General features: G+C 50.1%; 1 protein-coding gene across 2 annotated transcripts in view; it reads left to right on the top strand.

The window, feature by feature from the left end:
- Nucleotides 1-19,050, top strand: part of RARA (retinoic acid receptor alpha) — a 513,885-nt gene that overhangs the window by 358,640 nt on the left and 136,195 nt on the right. The window contains exon 1 of one of the 2 annotated variants that reach the window (XM_069634571.1): nucleotides 3,076-4,374. The exons of the other annotated variant lie outside the window; for it this stretch is intronic. Within the exon in view, the coding sequence (XP_069490672.1) occupies nucleotides 4,218-4,374 (157 nt within the window). The 5' untranslated portion in view covers nucleotides 3,076-4,217. Of the gene's footprint in view, nucleotides 1-3,075; nucleotides 4,375-19,050 lie in introns of those variants that run through there. 2 annotated transcript variants of the gene reach the window in all.

Genomic DNA, 19,050 nt, shown 5'->3' with positions numbered 1-19,050 from the left:
GGGAGTCAGGTGAGCGTTACACTGGGCTGTGGAGTGATGCGACACCAGTCGGGAGTCTTCTGTTCCAGCAGGGGTGGTCACTGCCACTGGACCCCTGCAGATGGCAGATGTGCAGGCACCAAATGGCATGGCACCGTGGCGGCAGGCAGGCAGCAGCAGATGGCTCGTGGGAGGCTGCTCGGGGCTCTGGGGGGCAGTAATTAGGCCTTCTGGGCAGGAGCGTGGTCTTCTGTGTGTTGTCGCGTGGCCAGCTTGATACGGAGTGATTTGGCACGTTAAAAAACAGCATGTCAGCTTGTAATTCGAGGAAAGGCCCTTGGCGCGTTAAGAGCGTAGGTGACGTAACATGCGCGCGGGCGTTTCCCTGGCACGGGTTGAAAGTCCCCCCACGTGGGTTTCCATCGCTCTGTACATGCTTTTTGTGGGAAGCGGTGCATGTGTTTTCCAGACGTTGGGGTTCACACACGATTACTTCACAGCAGATACAATGCGTACTTCTTCTTTCGGCATGGGTGTTGGCTACGCGTTCTTCTTTTACACGCAAGGCAGACAGTGAGTTGCACACGCTATTTTTCCTACTGCGGGTGTCCCGATTGGTCGTGTACCCCTTTTTTCTGGGCATACTAGCCCACGTGTTGATCACGTACGAATTTTTTGTGTTTCTGGCTGCCACAGCGTACTGCATGTGTGTTTTTAACACACACGTGGGCTACAGGGGTCGCGTATATATTTTTCGTGCTATTTTTGGGATGCGTGAGCGTTGCGTGACACGTCAATTCTAGGGGGCCACAGAATGGGACATTCATCATGGCTGTATATGCGTGTTTGTTGTTTGCAGGCACTTTTGTAATGCGCAGGGACGCTACCGCCTGCCTTCGTGTGGCCGACGTGTTTAGGCCTGTGCGTGTCTTTGGCCGTGCGCGGGTTTCCCCTATTCGATTCCATGAGTACGTGTAGTTCACGTGCGTGTGGGCGTTCCGTGTATTTCCGTGCAGTACTTTCCCAGTTACACCTTTTTCATGCGTTGTTCCCCATTCTGTGTGTTCCGCCCCGTGTTCCGCCCCCTTTTTGGTGTGTGCGCTGACATTGTGCACTTTCGCTGTGCGTGTTACGCATGGCGTTCTGGATGTTGCAATGACGTGTGTGCCTGTGTGCGCCACGCAAGGATTTGGCGTACATCCCGGGGACAACACGCGCAGGGCCTTCCATGAATAGGCACGCGTGCGCTTGCTTTTTCACGCTTGCGCCACCTTGCGCCAAGATTTTCGGCGCACATTTGTTCCATGAATCGTCCCCCTAAATGTCATATAAAAGTAAACGGTTTCTCTATAAGAAAATGAATGCATTTTCCAATGTTTGATCTTTCTCTGTTGTGTGTTAAATAGGATGTTGCAGCAACAACAAAAAGGTCCTGTCAGAGAGGTGTCTTGTTGAAACAAAATCTTGCCTGACAATTTCATTGTTGTTTCCTTATCTTCTGAAGACAGAATGTTTATAATGCAGTCAATACTAGTAGTTATTGACTGCACTCTAAACATTCTGATTGGCTACGAGGTCAATAACTATTTCCATGTGCTAATACTCAATAACATGAGATCCTTTGCACTATATAAATACACTATCAAAATGCATACAACAACGAACACCCAATCATACAACTTAATGCTATTAATATGGGATGAGGCCATTATTGTAGCGCATTATAAACACCACAGCACATAATATGTAGCGTTGTTAACATTTAAAATAACGTATGCAGCCACGTCTAAAAAGGCAATATAGCAAAACATATAGCGCTTTCTAAATGTTATGTCATGCTGAATTATACCGCGCACTGCTACCACTCAGGGGCAGTCTCCAGACGCTCACGTGGTTCTGAAAGAAAGAGGGTGGATGGTTAGTGAGGGTAGAGGGATAGGTCCAGAACCAGGAAAAACTGGCGTCTGTGTGTTGGGTTGCAGATGGGTTGGTTGTGTGCACTGGCTTGTTGTATCCATGTGGGTGAAGCCCAATGCCTGGATTGTTTGTTGTGTGTGAATGAATGTCTGTTATGTTGGTGTGTGTTTTATGTGTTAAATTGGCTGGTATTTAAGGTTATGTTTGTGCAAACTGGCTTGTGTCCGTAGGGATCTAGTGCCGGGGGTGGTGGTTGTATGCAAGTGTTATGTTGGGTGTGTGCACTTTGGATAGCCGATGTGCGTGTATAGTGCCAGGGAGGTGTGTAGGAGGGGAGCAGGAGTGGGGTGGTTACTACATTGGGGACTCTCAAAGTTCTTCTAGGTGGCTATTTTTTACAATTCTATCTAAAATGTGACCCACGGCTAAACATCACATATCCTGTGACGCACAGCTAAACTTCGCAATTGTGTCTAAATGAGATAAATAGAATAATACTACACAAACGGCACCATATGCTTCCCAAACATTTTACATTTGCAGCGCTAGGTAACCGTACAATACCAAGATGTGGAAGTCTGTATACCCCAGAACGCAAGTCACGTAGCTGAGCATGCTTAGACAATAACAGGTCTGTAGGGCCATAGAAGTCCCGAATAACGTATCATTCCGCTGCTATTTAAATAACCAATATCATGGTGTATGTGGGTGCCATTATATATCTTGATGCGGCTAGTCACCTAAAGTGCGCGCGCAGATGTATTCGTAGCGTATATAGCTTCCTCAGGACACGGGAACGGGAAGAGGCCACCCTTGCTGTTTTGTGTCTGATTCTTAGTCCCATCATAGGAAGCCCCCCTTACCCCCACCACCCTACCACTGATCCTAATAGGCTCAGTGGATCGCTCAGCCTTACTAAGCTTCAGGGATATGCAGGGAAGGAAACCCCTCACAGCGGGGACACTTGGTATGTCTCAGCCAGTCTTTGCCCGGCCCCTACCAGGGGGGTCAGTGGCAGCCCACCGGGGGCGGGGCCTTGTGCCGTGACGTCACCGCTGCCAGCCAGTAGAACGGGGCGGGTCACTGGGAGGTGAAAGGGGCGGGCGAAGGGGGGGGGGTTCAGCCAGAGTTCAGCCGCATCTCATTAGGCAAATGAGGCTGGAGCACAAGAAAAATCCCACAATGGGGGGTGGCAAGAGGTGATGGAAGGAGATTCCCACCCCCAAAGCGTGGGGGAGGGGAGAGAGAGCAGAGGATCGGATAACGAAAGTCACAGACTTTCTGCTCAGCCTCAAGGCGAGAAGTGCACGCAATTCCTCCGGATCCTGGAATCTGCACCTCTTGTTATTATTGTATTTCCTGATCCGTTTGGGCTGTGGTTTCCTCGGATGCAGCGTGTCTTCTGGCCGTGCAAGGGTTAACATTTTCCGGAGCAGGCAGCGGGTCTCCGCTCCCGGCAGCTGCTCCCGTCCGTCAGCCGAGCCGGGGGATCCGGCGGAGGGAGCGGGGCTGCATCCAGCGCGGACCGGTGGACTCTGGACGGTGTCCGGCGCCTGTGCAGCGGTAACCGGCCCGACCAGGAACAAGAGCGAACAGCAATAGTTCCCAGGGCGCGGGAGTGGGCCCTCTGATAGGAGGTCCCCAGGGTTCACGAGAAGCTCCGGGGTAGAGGGGCGCCCCCCTGCTCCCCAGCACCACTGGCCTTGGGGTACACAAGCCTCACGGGCCCCTCTGGTAGAAGAGCTCCACCAATCCCTAGTCTACAAGGCAGGTCCTTAGGGTGCAGGAGCACCACTGGTTCCTAGGGTGAAATAGTCCCACACGTCCCTAGGGTGTAAGCAGCACTGGTCCCTGGGGTACTAGAGAGCACCACTGCGCCCTAGGGTGCAAGAGCAAATAGAAGAGCCCACCCCCTCCCTCTGGTGTCTAGTGCACAAGAACCCCCACTGATCTCTAGGGAACACCAGGTTCCAACGCCCCCCGCCCGCCTGCTGGAACATCTTCCCGAGTGGTAGCCAAGATGTGGCCAGGCATGGATTGGAGGAGGAAAGCCCCCTATCGGCAAGGAAGGGAATCGGCTCCACTGGAAATCTGACCTGAATTTGGAGTGCGCCTGGATTTCTCGGACCTCCGGGATCGGAGTTGGGACTTAATCTGAATGGATGGGGAACCTGGTTTGACCAAGAAAGCGCTCACTAAAGGGATTCGCAAACGCTGCTTCTCGAATTTCGATTTGTTTGGGGTAGTTTCGGCGCGGGGCGAGCTGAGTGTCTTTGGACCCACTGGAGCCTGACCGCTGGCAGGGTTTGGGGTCCCCTAGGATGTACGAGAGTGTGGACGTGGCCAGCCCGAACCCCTACATGATGATCGACTTCTACAACCAGAACAGGGCCTGCCTGATGGCGGACAAGGGGCTCGGTCACCCAGTCCCCTATGGGACCCCCATCCGGAACCCGCACTGGAGCAGCTCCAGCCACTGTGAGTACCTTTTGGGGGTGTTGTGGCTACAGATGTTATTGTGGGCAGTCTGCCCACTGTGAGTACTTTTTTTTGTTAAGACGAGCACCCTGGCCACTGAGTACCTCGGCTACGATGAGCGCCCAGGGCGCTGTGAGTACCTCTGTACCACTGAGTACCTCGACCATGATGAGTACCTTGGATATGATTATCACACAGGGCGCCATGAGGACCTCTGTTATGGTGAAGTACCCTGGGCGTTGTAAGTACCTCTGCTTTAGTGTGCTTGCACCCAGTGAGGGGCATGGAGCGTGAGTTCCGCTGTCACTCATTGTAAGCCCCCCTTCCTGGCGGGGTGGGGGGCTCGCGTGGCAGTGGCTGCGTATCAGTGTGCCCCTTTGCCCTGCTCACGCGGCCGCACTAAGCTTTCTTGGAAGGGTACCAGCATCGCCCACTGTCCCGCCCACTTGATCTCACTAAACGTTGTGGCAGCTGCCCCCTGGCTCTCCATACTGCCCACCGGCGCAATCTCGCTCTTCAAGGCCACTGCGTGCCGACCCGCCCCCCACCGCGCTGCAGGGTTCTCGGGTCGTGCGCAGGAGCTCTGGGCTGTAATTGTTTACTTCCTGTGCGTGGCCCGGTGGGAACGTCTGTGCTGCTAGAGCAGGGTTTGCAAATTGGCTGCCAGTCTGCCACTCGCTGCTACATGTCTGGTTGTGGAAGCGTCTGGTATGCAGTTTCTTGTGGCCGGTGGGGCATTAGTTGCAGAGAAGGGTTGTTGGTGTGTGTGGCCAGGGGTAGGCTGACGCCCAGTGACGGCACCCCAGAGACTACATTAGAAGCGGTCACCTTTTGTACTGCAGGCCTTTGCGGTTCTATACCCCTCAGTCCCACAGCGTGATTGACGTGAGTAGAGCAGACCTGGGCGCTTCTATACCCCTCATTCCCACAGCGTGTTTGACGTGAGTAGAGCAGGCATGGGCGCTTCAATAACCCTCATTCCCAAAGAGTGTTTAACCTGAGTAGAGCAGGCCTGGGCGCTTCTATACCCCTCATTCCCACACCGTGTTTGACTTGAGTAGGGCAGGCCTGGGTACTTCCATACCCCTCATTCCCACAGAAGGTTTGACGTGAGTAGAGTAGACCCAGGCGCTTCTAGCCCCCCTCATTCCCACAGGGTTTGATGTGAGTAGAGTAGACCCAGGCGCTTCTAGCCCCCTCATTCCCACAGAGGGTTTGACCTGAGTAGTGCAGGCCTGGGTGCTTCCATACCCCTCATTCCCACAGAGGGTTTGACGTGAGTAGAGTTGACACAGGCGCTTCTATTCCCCTCATTCCCACAAAGGATTTGACCTGAGTAGTGCAGGCCAGACTCTTAGTATGAGCAACAACTATACCCTTGCATAACCGCATGAGTGGCGCAGGCCTTTGAGCTTCGACCGTCCAAGGGGGAGCTTTTCATGCGACGCCTATGCCCTTTGCAGTAGTCCCGCGGACCCTCCCGCTCGTTATCTATTATGGCGTCGGGTAACCGTCTACTGTCGGAAATACTGCGCTCCGTTTATACCCACCACCACGCCCTCTAATTGTGTAGGTATTGTCGGCGCTCAAATATGACCAGAGTGACAACACCCACCATTGCAGCCAGTGTTCGAATTGTGTACCAGCAAATTAGTGGAACTGTGACCCCGGCGGGGGAGGGTGTAAAGTGCAGCACATGTTTCCAGGGTTGCAGCCATGCTGGATGACAGCCAGTTGAGTGGAAACAGATATCGGTTTGGCTGCAACTGCTATGGTGTGGATAAGTGTGCTTTAACGTCCCAAAGAACAGTTCCGGGATGGTGGAAATGGACAGTAAAAAAATAACGACCACTGATTACAGCGCTTAGAAGTTGGGGCAAGAAGTCATATAAACCGTGATAGAATGTGTGGTGCGTATTCCACAGGGGCGTGTTTGTGCGCTATTCCCCTACTTCTACGCGCTGTAATAGCGGTTGCTGATTTCGAGGTGCGGCATTTGTGTGCCTCGGTGGGATGAGGGGATGGGTCGCCTGTGCTGTGCGGGATGGGCGCACATGTCCGGGGCAGGCCCTCTGTGATCTAACTTGCTGCTGGCTGCGGGGGTGTTATGCATTTGCACCCCGTCTTTGATCCTTGCTGAATCCTGGTGGACAGACTCGCCCTTTCGCCCTGCCGAAGATGGAGTACTGTTTTCATCGACAAGGATTCCGGATGAAAATTTGAGTGTGTAAACCGTCCCACTGTGCAGTAAACATTCCGCGAGTGTATATCAGCAGCATTACCCCCCCCCCCCGCCTTTATATCATTGCGTGTCATCATTTTAAGATACAAAGTTATGAGTACCAATTTCGATTGGGTAATAGTATTTATGTAAATATGCCCTATGTAAAGCGCTGCAGAATAAAGCGCTATATAAAAAAGAAATTACAATGCAAATGTATGCCATGGCTTGGTTATGCTAAGTTGCATCTTTTTGTGTTGCGAGTTAAGTAGATTGTCCCTGTGTGCATAGCATGACGCGCCGAGACCCACAGGTGCCTACGTGGTTGTGTCCCCTACTCGGGGGTGGACTGGGAGCCATATGAGGCCCCGGAAGTAATTTTCAAACTGGCCCCACCTCACACCTTCTCCGCAAGCGCAACCCTTGTCCTTTGAGCAACATTGGAAATACAATAGGCGAACACCTGCCCTTCCTCTGTACTCGCACGCGAGGGCCCGAGTGACATGTAAAGCGCTGTATCTAAAATGCCCAGCACCGTGTACCCAGCATCTCTCCTCCCGCATCTTGGGAACCGGCTGGATGGAGCACAGTGCCTGCTCGGTGTGACCCCACCCCACCCCCGCACCGAAGGCTGCAGATCTTAAGAGATGGCTGCAGCCGGCTGGAAGAGTGACCCTGGGCAGAGAAGTGCCGCGCGCAATATTTACAGCCGGCAGAGTGTGTGTGTCCTTCGCGGTTCATCCATGCCGCAAACTTCGCTCGCCCAGGGCCGGGGGTGGGGAGGGCGGGGGCCGGAAGCACGTGCGGTTAAGTGAATTCAGAGCAAAGCACTTAAGGTGCTTTCGAGGGTCACCCTCCGAGGCCAGCAATACATCAGGTGCTTTATTGACCTGCCAGCTCCGCGGGGCACACGGAAGCCGGGAGCGCTCGTGCCACTCCCCCAGGCTGTTTGCATCTCGGTGACATGTACAGGCATATTCTGCTGGCCTCCCTGCTGTGCCTTGGCGGGTCGCCGAGGTGTCCTTTGTTCTCGCGGAGTCTGGGCAGTATGTGCCCCCACCTCTCTCTGTGGGTGGCCCCGTTATAGGAGCAGTGGCGGAAGCAGGCTTGGGTGGAGGTGGAGGAGGGCGGAGAGCACCCAGCGTCCCCCCGCTGGTAAACACCATTCCACTACTTTAATTTGCGCCACACAGAACACAGTGAAACATACACCCCGTGGCCACCAGGGGGCGGGGGCCTACAATAGAGACGCAATTCGTTTGGGACAAGCTTACCAGAAACGTTTGCTATAAATAGCGAATGTGGATATTCTTGAATTCAGATGCATACTAATAATTTGTGTTTTATATAGCGCTTCACTCTAAAGCGCTTTACATAGGACATACTTGCATACATAACAATCCCAGCATATGTGGACCCCCATCTTTGATCTCATAAGCATAAACGAAGTAATCAAGGTGAAACTGGCGGACTAAGCCTCTTTAAAAGAAGAAGCCTGTCAAGCAGTGTCCCTTTTGAACTGCAACTCCCATCGGGCCTAGCCAGCCTGGTCAGTGGTAAGGGATCATGGGAGTTGCGGTTCACGCCTGGAAAGCCGAAGGTTGCTGACCCCTTTGCCTATCAAGTATACAAATGGCATCTCCTTTGGACTGCAACATATCTTTTCTCTTCAATCCTTTTTTGAAAAGTACGAGGTAGTCAAATTGTGACTTTGCTTAAAAGCCATCATCATTCTCAGGGGTACAAATATCAAGTGGCACGCTACTAGCCAGGCATAAAATTCACTCGCCTCCTCAGTTCTCCACATGCACAGAGCACAACATGTTTAACCAGCCAGGAATCCATTATCACTTCCTAGTGGCCTGTCATTGTTTTCACACCAATATCAAGCTAGTAGCAGTAAACTTTTTTTTTTTCTTTTTCGAGTTGATATTTTTATGGTTTCATTTGAAAGGTGTGTAAAAAGTAAATCTTCCAGGTGTGCCACTAAACACTGCCAAATTGCACCATCCTTAAATTGTGATTTCACACCTGAAGATTCCATTGCAGTCCTTCACGCGTGTTGTCAGTGAACACTTAGCGGAGGAATTGGTAACTGTTGTATCCTAGTAAGTGTATTGTCCATATCTGGTATGAGAGCTGTGGGTCTGTGAGTGGAGCTTGGAATGTTGGTGTGAAGCATGGAAGGTGGTGAGTGAGAGGGTTCCAGGTGGGACGGTTGGGGACTAGCAGGGAGAGAGCCAGGGTTGAAGGCAGCATGACTATTGATCTCCTATTCTCACCTTCCTACTGAATCTGTAACTAAATAAAGAAGACTTACCTTTTGTATACCTGGCTCAATGGCCCTGTGTGTCCTGCTTGAAGTTTATACCACCAATAGATACATCGGTAACCTTTTGACTTTCCAGTTGTTTCTTTTGGACCACAACTCCAATCAGCCCCATCCTGCATGCTCAATGGTGGGTGATCCTGGGAGTCATAGTTGAAGACCTGCAGAGAGCAACAGCTTGCAGACCCTTGCCTTAGCTGACTGGAAGGGAAACTCGCAGGAATTGTCTGCAGCCCCTTGAGGCGCATACCCTCTGCCCCCGGTCCTTAAGGTGCCCAGTGACTGCTTAGGCGGAGCCTAGCTGTTATTTTGGAATTATATAGAAAAATGTCTATAAAGAAGGATTTGGTGAGCAGGAGTTGCTAGTTGGAAGCAAGCAGATGGGGCAGGGGGTGGGTGGGAGATGCTCTGTGTGTCGTGTATAATAAATAGTGAGGTGCATTTAACTCCTGCATTCCATTCCACAAGGCTCTAAATGGAGAAGTGCAAGTCTGAAAGGAAAACGATCTACCCCAGGCCTTTGCCCAGTGAGTCAGTACCTGCCCATTGTTAGGTCTGTGGTCGGCGCATGCGCTCATATTTTATAATTTGCCATTGTTAAAAGGGTCAGACTGGGATGAATATACATATTTCTTGGCATCCTAATCGCCCAGCACAGGTCAAATGCCTACGGGTATCATAGTTGCCAACATGATCCATTCCAATCTGTAGCGGCTTATCCAGTGCTGTTTTTTTGCTTTACGTTCTGCGACTTGACGTCTGAGTTTTATAATGAAAAGTGGAACTACAAATCGCCAAATGCAAAGGGAAAAAACAGTTCATACAAAAGGGCCTCACATGGGAACTGGGCTATTGCATTGCATACACAGGTGGTTTACCAATGAGAATCAATATGATTATATTTTTCTAATTATTCCCCCAAAACATACAAATGTGTAATTTTCAGCAACCCGTACTGACCTCCAGTTATCTCCAAGAGTATCTAGCACCTATAGGAGTCTAGTGCCAACCTTTTAAGGGCACTTAATGGCTTCCTTATGGTGTGCCCCTCTAAACGTCTGTCGGCTTGTTTAATCCCACTCTGGCATTTGCATATTGGAGATTTTCACCAGCTCTTTAGTTTTGTTGACGCGCTGCGCGTCCTTGCTGCAGCGTGACGCGATTGCATCTGCGCGCGATGACGTCATCGCGGCCGCATGCGGTTACGCCTAAGCAGTCAATACACAAATAAACGGCGGGGACGGCTCTCTGAGTTCAGTTAGTGTTTACATGTTCTTTTCCTTCTCGGTCGATTGTTGTCCTGATCTGTGGTGGGCTTCCCTATTTAGGTCCTCGATAGAATGTGGCACTCCACACCTTACTGTTTAACTACACGGAGGTATGCCATTTTAGGTGTTACCGTGTTAGACTCTTTATTTTATTTCGGGTTAGGTTACTTGTATATTTTTTGTTATACAGTGTAAGACCACCAGCCGCTAGATCTTGGATCCCCATAGGCTCCAGTTGAACATTATTCATACATGCCAACCCTATAGCCATCTAGTAATGATGAGCTATTTTACTTGTTTCTTTAGGCAATCATCCAATAATAGGATTCCTAGTAGATCTCTAATCTGTTCTTTTCTCTATTTGTCCAATTCCGCATAGGGTCATAAGATTGACTGGTTCTTATGAAGGCGGTTATTTTATTCCCACGCCGAAACCTACTCTTTGCGTCGACCCTGCAAGCTAACAATTCACATGTATGGACACCCCATCTATGATCATTTAGATGTCCACCTAGTCTGTCACCAGTTCAATGAGCTAAAGCTTTTAGTTTGGCCACATTTTTAGTTTGGCATTTCAAATGCTTTCTGCGGAACTTTGATCCGCCTGCCATTCAATGTATATATTATGTTTTCGCATATTTGTCATTTCTGGATTCTTCACCTAAAGCTTTCTTTGTTGTATGTGCTTCATTCATGCTGGTCTGAAGAATGTGATATGTTGCTGGTAACTGTTTTTGTGTTTGCAATTGATATTAATTCAACGCTGTAAACGAATGCACTATTTACTACACATCTTATTTTTTTAAATTAAAGATCAGAATTCAGCAATATTCAGAATCGTTAAACAGAATCATTACGGATTGACAAAAATTACACATTTGTATATTTTTTGGGAATAATTATGAAAATATGATCTTTGTGATTACCACGTGTGTATGTTAAGAAAAAATAGGACTGGATAAGAAACTACAGAATGGATCATGTTGGCAACTTAGCTTGCCCCTGGCATTGCCTAGCTGACAAGAGGCCATGTGCCATGGAACGGATTTAGCCAATCATGGCGTTTTAGCTAATGTGGCTTAGCATTGTGGAACCTGTAGTTTCGATTTATATATTCAGTTTCAATGGCACATAAACCGTAGCCAGTGTACATCTATATGGGCAGAGTTTTATAATGCTAGATGGGGGGGGGCGGCGGGGGCCCTCGTAGCAACTCCTCCCCAAAATGAGCCTTCTCTCGTTGTCAAGTCATTTGAAACATGGTGGGGGGCGAGTTTTTCAAGCATTGTAGCACAGAGACGCTCAGATGTGGATGTGCCCGGAATATGATCTCTTCCACCTGTTTTGAGGGGGAACTGGGGGGCACTGGAGGGCAGTGTGGCAGGCTCACCTTTCTGCCGAGAACGTCAAGCCTCAGTGCTGTGGGTAACTCGAATAAGTACTAAGTTTACTGAAGAATTGAACTCGTCTAGTCCAGCTGTCATAGAGCTGCTGAGTGTGAGAATGCCCCTTCCATGTCTGGCCGACTGTCTTCACCGTCGGGATGTCAGCTGCCATATTTCAGCTTCCTTGCTCACAGCCACGACTTGTGTTATTGGGCAAGCTGCGTCATCACTTCCGCTCTTCATACATAGCAACTGCTACCTCACATAGTGGCATAACTACTGCTCTTTCCTTGTCTTTCCACCCAGCCTGCTACCTCACATAGTGGCATAACTACTGCTCTTTCCTTGTCTTTCCACCCAGCCTGCTACCTCACATAGTGGCATAACTACTGCTCTTTCCTTGTCTTTCCACCCAGCCTGCTACCTCACATAGTGGCATAACTACTGCTCTTTCCTTGTCTTTCCACCCAGCCTGCTACCTCACCTCACATAGTGGCATAACTACTGCTCCTTCGTGCCTCTCTGACCAGCCTGTTACCTCATACAGTGGCATAACTACTGCTCTTTCCTTGCTTCCCCACCCAGCCCGCTACCTCACATAGTGGCATAACTAGTGCTCTTTCCTTGCCTCTCCACCCAGCACGCTACCTCACATAGTGGCATAACTTGTGCTCTTTTCTTGCCTTTCCCCCAAGCCTTCTACCTCACATAGTGGCATAACTACTGCTCTTTCCTTGCTTCCCCAACCTGCCGGATACCTCACATAGTGGCATAACTAGTGCTCTTTCCTTGCCTTTCCAACAAGCCTGCTACCTCACATAGTGGCATAACTACTGCACTTTCCTTGCCCCTCTACCCGGCCTGCTACCTCACTTAGTGGCATTACTCCTGCTCTTTCCTTGCCTCTCCACCCAGCCCGCTAACTCACATAGTGTCATAACTACTGCTCTTTCCTTGCCTCTCCACCCAGCCTGCTACCTCACATAGTGGCATAACTACTGCACTTTCCTTGCCTCTCCACCCAGCCTGCTACCTCAAATAGTGGCATTACTGCTGCTCTTTCCTTGCCTCTCCACCCAGCCCGCTACCTCACATAGTGGCATAACTAGTGCTCTTTCCTTGCCTTTCCACCAAGCCTTCTACCTCACATAGTGGCATAACTACTGCTCTTTTCTTGCTTCCCCAACCTGCCGGATACCTCACATAGTGGCATAACTAATGCTCTTTCCTTGCCTCTCCACCCAGCCTGCTACCTCACATAGTGGCATTACTACTGCTCTTTCCTTGCCTCTCCACCCAGCCCGCTACCTCACATAGTGGCATAACTACTGCACTTTCCTTGCCTCTCCACCCAGCCTGCTTCCTCACATAGTGGCATTACTGCTGCTCTTTCCTTGCCTCTCCACCCAGCCCGCTACCTCACCTAGTGGCATTGCTGCTGCTCTTTCCTTGCCTTTCCACCCAGCGCGCTACCTCACATATAGTGGCATAACCACTTCCTCCCCCCAGCCAAGCGCCCCATCTATTGGCATATATCTGCAGCTAAAGCTTTGATACTCCCATACACTAGACTAAGTCGCTTCCCAGCCCAGCCCCTTCCTCCCCGGTGCGAGTTCTTAAGGGAGCTCGTTGATGCTTATTCCTTTGCTCATGGTGTGTGTACAATTTACAGTGATCCGATTCCCAATACTTTGCTATGTTATGACGTTGTGCCCCTATACTACATACATGAGAATGTACCTCCTGTCTGGCAAGTCTGCCTTCGCTTAGCCCATTCACGGGGCCTCCTAAACTGTGCTCACGGGGCAACATTTCAAGCTGCAAGCTACTAGACTGGCGTAAAAAGTCACTCGCCATATCTATTCTATAAATATATAGGGCACACCATTTTGAACTATGACTAGCCAATGACTGGGTTAATGAAGACTTGCCAATATGCCTTGGTGAAGCCCTGTCATTCACATTGCCTCCATACCAACTTCCTGCACGGATGGCACATGCAAGAGGCTTCCGAGGGTATTGGCATAATTGACCTAAAAACATTTGATCGAATTTTGTTGACCTTTTTTTTATTTTTTGGGGGGGGGGGGGGCACATTTAATTAAATATATTTGGGGGTGGGTACTAGTATAGATAAAGTTGATGGGAAGTGGGGGGGGGTTGCAGGGGTCCCCCACCATATTTTAGACAGACAAAAGGTCAAATAAATTCTGTCAAATGTTTTAGGTCAAATAGACCCAAACAGTTTCTGAGCACTTATTCCAAGATGTCGGACCCAGATCACCCATTGGTGGAGCACTGGGAGTCGATGGCAACCTGTACTTTGGAAAAATATGTGTTGCGTCGTTGCTTTTTGACTGTTTTCAATATCCACACACTCTCTCTCCCTCTGTGTGTGCCTCACTTTCTCACCACCTAACTCTACACCTGTCCATCAGCTGGTGTTACACATCCCTCTGGCATCGAACCGCCCTTGCTTTCTGGGCAGGCCTTGTTGGCAGCAAACAGCAGGATCCCTACGCTTGGGCAACACCACAACTCCCCTGGAAACATATCACTGTCTGCGTTCAGCGCCATTTCAGATGTCACGTTCTGCCTTTCCCCAGCTCCGTCTCCCCATTTCTCACAGGATATAATGCTAACAGGCCGCCAAAATTACAAGTTGTGCTATACAAGACCACTTTATCTTGCATTCAAGCTTTTTTTTTTTTTTTTTTTTCTGGGCAATGGTCCTTTTTTCCATTTTTAAGTTAGTTATGGTTTTCTGGTGTTAGTCTAGAATATCCCATTTTCTTGAAAACGTGATCACTATTATGAGAAAAAATCCTTTATACAATGCAACGTGATCTCAGAATAAATTAGGCCATTTTTGTTAACAAGCAACGGATGCGAGCTGCACGGAGTAGCCACACCACAAATTCCCTGAAATAACTGGTTCGTCTAATGTATCTTAACGTCTTCGTTATACATTTGCGATGGTACGAATGGCGCATGCGGTGTACACAGGGGGGCAAAAAATCAAGTTGCAAGCTACTACCCAGCCATGAAAGTTACTCGTCACCTCCATTCTACACATACACAGCGCACCATGCCAAGAGGCAAGTATCGGTAGCCAATGGCTAGTGGGGCGCGCACATTTTGCACACAGGTGTACCGTTTCAGTTCCGTTGGTAACCATAACGCGCAAATTAATTTTGTTTTTCTTGAATAGTAAAAACATAATGCCTCCCAAATCCCATTCTATAGACCCTTTTTTTTAGTTTTTTTTTTTTTCAGGGTGTTTGTAAAAAATGTATGCATATTATACAGGTTTCAAAATTGAGTTACAATGAGCAGGAGCGAAGACCCGCTCCTTGGTGGTCGCGCCACCCTGTAGGCAGGTGCTACCGCAGGCGAACCAGGAGCTACCAGAAATGCTCCTTTAAATGTTTGTCCATTTTCTATGAACCATTGTGTTTAGATGTGTTCTAATTCTTCTTGATCAACATTCTCAAGTACTCAAAGTCAATGTCACATTTACATGTTTGGAAGGTATCAGGTGGCCCTAGGAGCCAAACCTAGCCCCTGGTAGCTGTTGGTTTCAAGCTAACCAGACTCTACAATGCTAGAGGCAGGAGGCACATATCCCAGCTCCCCTCAATTTCTAACCCTGGTAATACAGGGTTCGGTAATGCAGCACAAACTAAAGCAATAGGCTTAACTATACCCTAAATGCTGGGAATACTGGTGAGTTTGGGCCAGAAAGGCTGTGTCTACCCAGCCGCCTTTTTAGCACTCGCGATATAGAAAAGCCTTACAAAGACAGACTTTATGTTTGTTACTGTAGTTACTCTATTCTAGCGCCGCAAACTGCAGTCCGGATGCCTCGAACCACTCCCAAGAAAATGTGCATATTTCTTAGGGTGACGAGACGTCCCGGTTTTGCCGGGACTGTCCCAGTATTTGGTGCTCTGTCCCCCTTTCTCAAAATTATGTTCCCATTGGAAACTGCAGTGGTCCCAGTTTTTGGTAGTAGGTCTTCATAGCTGGCAGGCAGGAATGCACAATCTCGCACAGAAGAGATGCTGCATTTTACATCTTAAGATAGTGTTAGTTTGTGATAAATTAATTATAATATGTTTCTTTGAACAGTAACGCTTAAACCCCATTCTCCTACAAACGCTACTGAAGTGTAGCGCATTGACAGCCACTTTCAAGAGTTAGTCCTACTTTTATGTTAATTGACCTGTCCCGGTTTTTCACCTTTTAAATCTGGTTACCCTAATATTTCTGGACAGGCCCTTTATGGCAGGGGCAGATTCGGTCACATGTCAGGCCGATTTCTTTGCAGAAGGTTCGGGTCTACCTGTAGGCCCCTCATCAATTGGTGCAAATCTCCTGTCGGACTCGCTGGCCCGAATGACGCCCTTGGCGCGTCGGGTGAACGCCATCCTCTAGCCTTTCTTTTCGATGCAGCGGGACTGCCACGTGCCCTTTGACCCAGATTGCAGTTGTTCTGCTGGTTTAGAAGGCCTGGAGAAAGGTGGCGGTCTCGCTGCATTGGAATTCATCAATATGTTGTGTTTTAGGGCGCGCGTGCAGCTTTTGGATACTGTGGCGGTGGGCCTTGTTCCATGCTTTGCGGGATGTTCAGGGAGGCAAGATATATTCACGTGGGCGCAGTCGGGTCTCTATGCCACTTCTCTTGGAGGACATTTGGTAGGAAGATGGCAGGACTGTGGGCAGAAGGAGTGGGATCTGGGTGGCAGGACATATTTTTTCCGTGGGATAGGAGGTAACTGCGAGTTAGACGCCAACATCCGTGATGGTCTCATCAGATTGTTTCAAGCTGAGGCGTTGCAGGAGGGAGGGGAGGAGGCTGAGGGGGTTACACCAAAAAGGATGACTAGCGCCCGAGTTCTGATAGCGCCCACATTAGCCTAGCCCCGGATCTTTTCCAGACCTCACCTAGCAACACCCTCGGCAGGTGAAAAATTAATGTTATCTCTAGTTTTATAAAAATCGAATTTAAATGACCACTTTGGCATTCATAGTGTTTGTACTTTAGAACAAACCTGCTATTGATAGGATAGAAAAGCAGCCCACAAATTGACGTAAAAGGAGCAGTCTTCCCAGATGGTGGGGGGTCGGGGGTCGTTTGGTTCCGACCGAGTATGCCTGCATATTGACTTCCCGGTTTGGGTGGGTTTGATGATTAACACCGTAGCAGCAGCTCTCCCTGGCTGTGCTGACTGCTGATTGATTTATAATGATGAACAGGAACAGCTGCACCCTGGTTTAATTGTGTTGGATGCTGGTAGATTACATGGCAACCTTCGCCCCATGCTGATGGTCGGGTTTCGAGAACTAGATTGGGTCCGCATATTTCTAAAGGCTTGGCTCGGCTGCCCTGGCTCACAATAGTCCTGGAGATGAGTATCGCGCATATCTGCTTGATGCACCAGTACCCAGTAGTACCGGCCTTGTATTGAGTACATCCAGTCAAAGGATGCTTTCAAACACACTTTTACATTGTGCATTGTCCGGCTTAGACAATGCCTTTTCAATAGTCCAGTCCCTAATTCTAACAAATGCTTACCTCTTTTCCATACCTAATGAAGAACCGTGGGAGCTTTTGCAAATTCACGATGACTCAGTCGCCACACAGTCCTATGCTTTGTGCACACACACACTGTGTGCTTTGTGTACCCACAATAGATCGAATCACTCGGCAGAATTGTTTGTTGAGTGTGTATGTGTGTGTGAAAGGTTATTTCTAGTGGTGTGCATGTATGTATGCAGTTATGGGGAGCACTGTGCTCACTTCCTGATTGATCTCTCTGCTATTCTGATGATGAATAGGACAGCAGCATTTTGATGACTCCACCGAGATTCTATGATCTGGGACACAGCAGCATCCAGGGTGGATAGCATAGCAGCCCCTACGTGATGGACGTTGTTTTAATAATAAATAATACAGTGGAACCATAACCTATGCATGTCTCTTGGTTGCTAACCGCGCAACCACATCCATAATGTATTTGCGGGCCCGAGTGCCAATGACGAATAGTGCAGCAGCAGCAGCGCCCTGATTGATAGCACTGGCTCCTGAACACACAGAAAGCAGCTCCACCACTTTGTGCGCCTTAAAGCCTAGCATGGGAACTGGGCGAAACGAGCCTTTCTGAGCGCAGGCGTTAAGGTTTGGAAGAAAAGAGTTGTTTTGCTTGCAACATGTTGGGAGAGAGGAGAAGGAGCAGGCGTGTCCTGGGCGCTGTGTATGGGCTGCAGCCCCTTCCCGTCGCTCCCTGTGGAAGTGTTTACTTTTGCGAGTCTCTGGGGAGTTCCTGGAAGCTTTTAGCGTTTTTTTTTGCCGAGGCTCGGCCTCTTGGGGTTATTTGAAGCTGCTGCTCGCCAAATGGGGGTTATCTGCTTGAGGGCCGGGCTGGAATGCGAACCATGTGCGCCCCGTAAGAGAAGAGATCCTTATCTGGCCCCGAAACATTTGGCGATCTTTCCGATCTCCCGAACCCCCCCTCCCCGGGCGGGCCCCTGGCCACCTCTAATCTGCTCGCCCGCTCCCTCGCTCCATCACTGCCTCGCTATCTGCATCTCGCCTGTCCTCCCTCCCCTTTCTCCGGCGCCCTGTCATGGTGGGGCGGGGGGCAAGGGTAGCGCCAGAACAAAAACACAGAGGGTGCTGCGGCTCAGGGGGATGTGTGCGTTGGTATAACAAAGGACGCGGAGCTGCGTACCGGTACCCATCAGATCACAGAGGTCTGCAGCGTAGGACGGAGGGGCTTTGGCTGAGCTGTACATGGGCCCCGATAGTGGAACAGCTTGGCGTACTGCAGGGCCGGGTTAAGCTGCACGGCAGAGTGCTGTGTCTAGCTCTTCCTCCTCAGAGCAGAGGTCTGCAGCGTAGGGCGGAGACGCTTTGGCTGAGCTGTGCATGGGCCCCGATAGTGGAACAGCTTGGCGTACTGCAGGGCCGGGTTAAGCTGCATGGCAGAGTGCTGTGTCTAGCTCTGCCTCCTCAGAGCAGAGGTCTGCAGCGTAGGACGGAGGGGCTTTGGCTGAGCTGTGCATGGGCCCCGATAGTGGAACAGCTTGGCGTACTGCAGGGCCGGGTTAAGCTGCACGGCAGAGTGCTGTGTCTAGCTCTTCCTCCTCAGAGCAGAGGTCTGCAGCGTAGGGCGGAGACGCTTTGGCTGAGCTGTGCATGGGCCCCGATAGTGGAACAGCTTGGCGTACTGCAGGGCCGGGTTAAGCTGCACGGCAGAGTGCTGTGTCTAGCTCTGCCTCCTCAGAGCAGAGGTCTGCAGCGTAGGACGGAGGGGCTTTGGCTGAGCTGTGCATGGGCCCCGATAGTGGAACAGCTTGGCGTACTGCAGGGCCGGGTTAAGCTGCACGGCAGAGTGCTGTGTCTAGCTCTGCCTCCTCAGAGCAGAGGTCTGCAGCGTAGGGCGGAGACGCTTTGGCTGAGCTGTGCAT

Source organism: Ambystoma mexicanum, chromosome 13, assembly GCF_040938575.1.
Source record: "Ambystoma mexicanum isolate Mex_15411 chromosome 13, UKY_AmexF1_1, whole genome shotgun sequence".
NCBI lineage: Eukaryota > Metazoa > Chordata > Amphibia > Caudata > Ambystomatidae > Ambystoma > Ambystoma mexicanum.
Note: the sequence above shows the minus strand (reverse complement) of the source record. Positions and strands in the feature narration are given on the sequence as shown.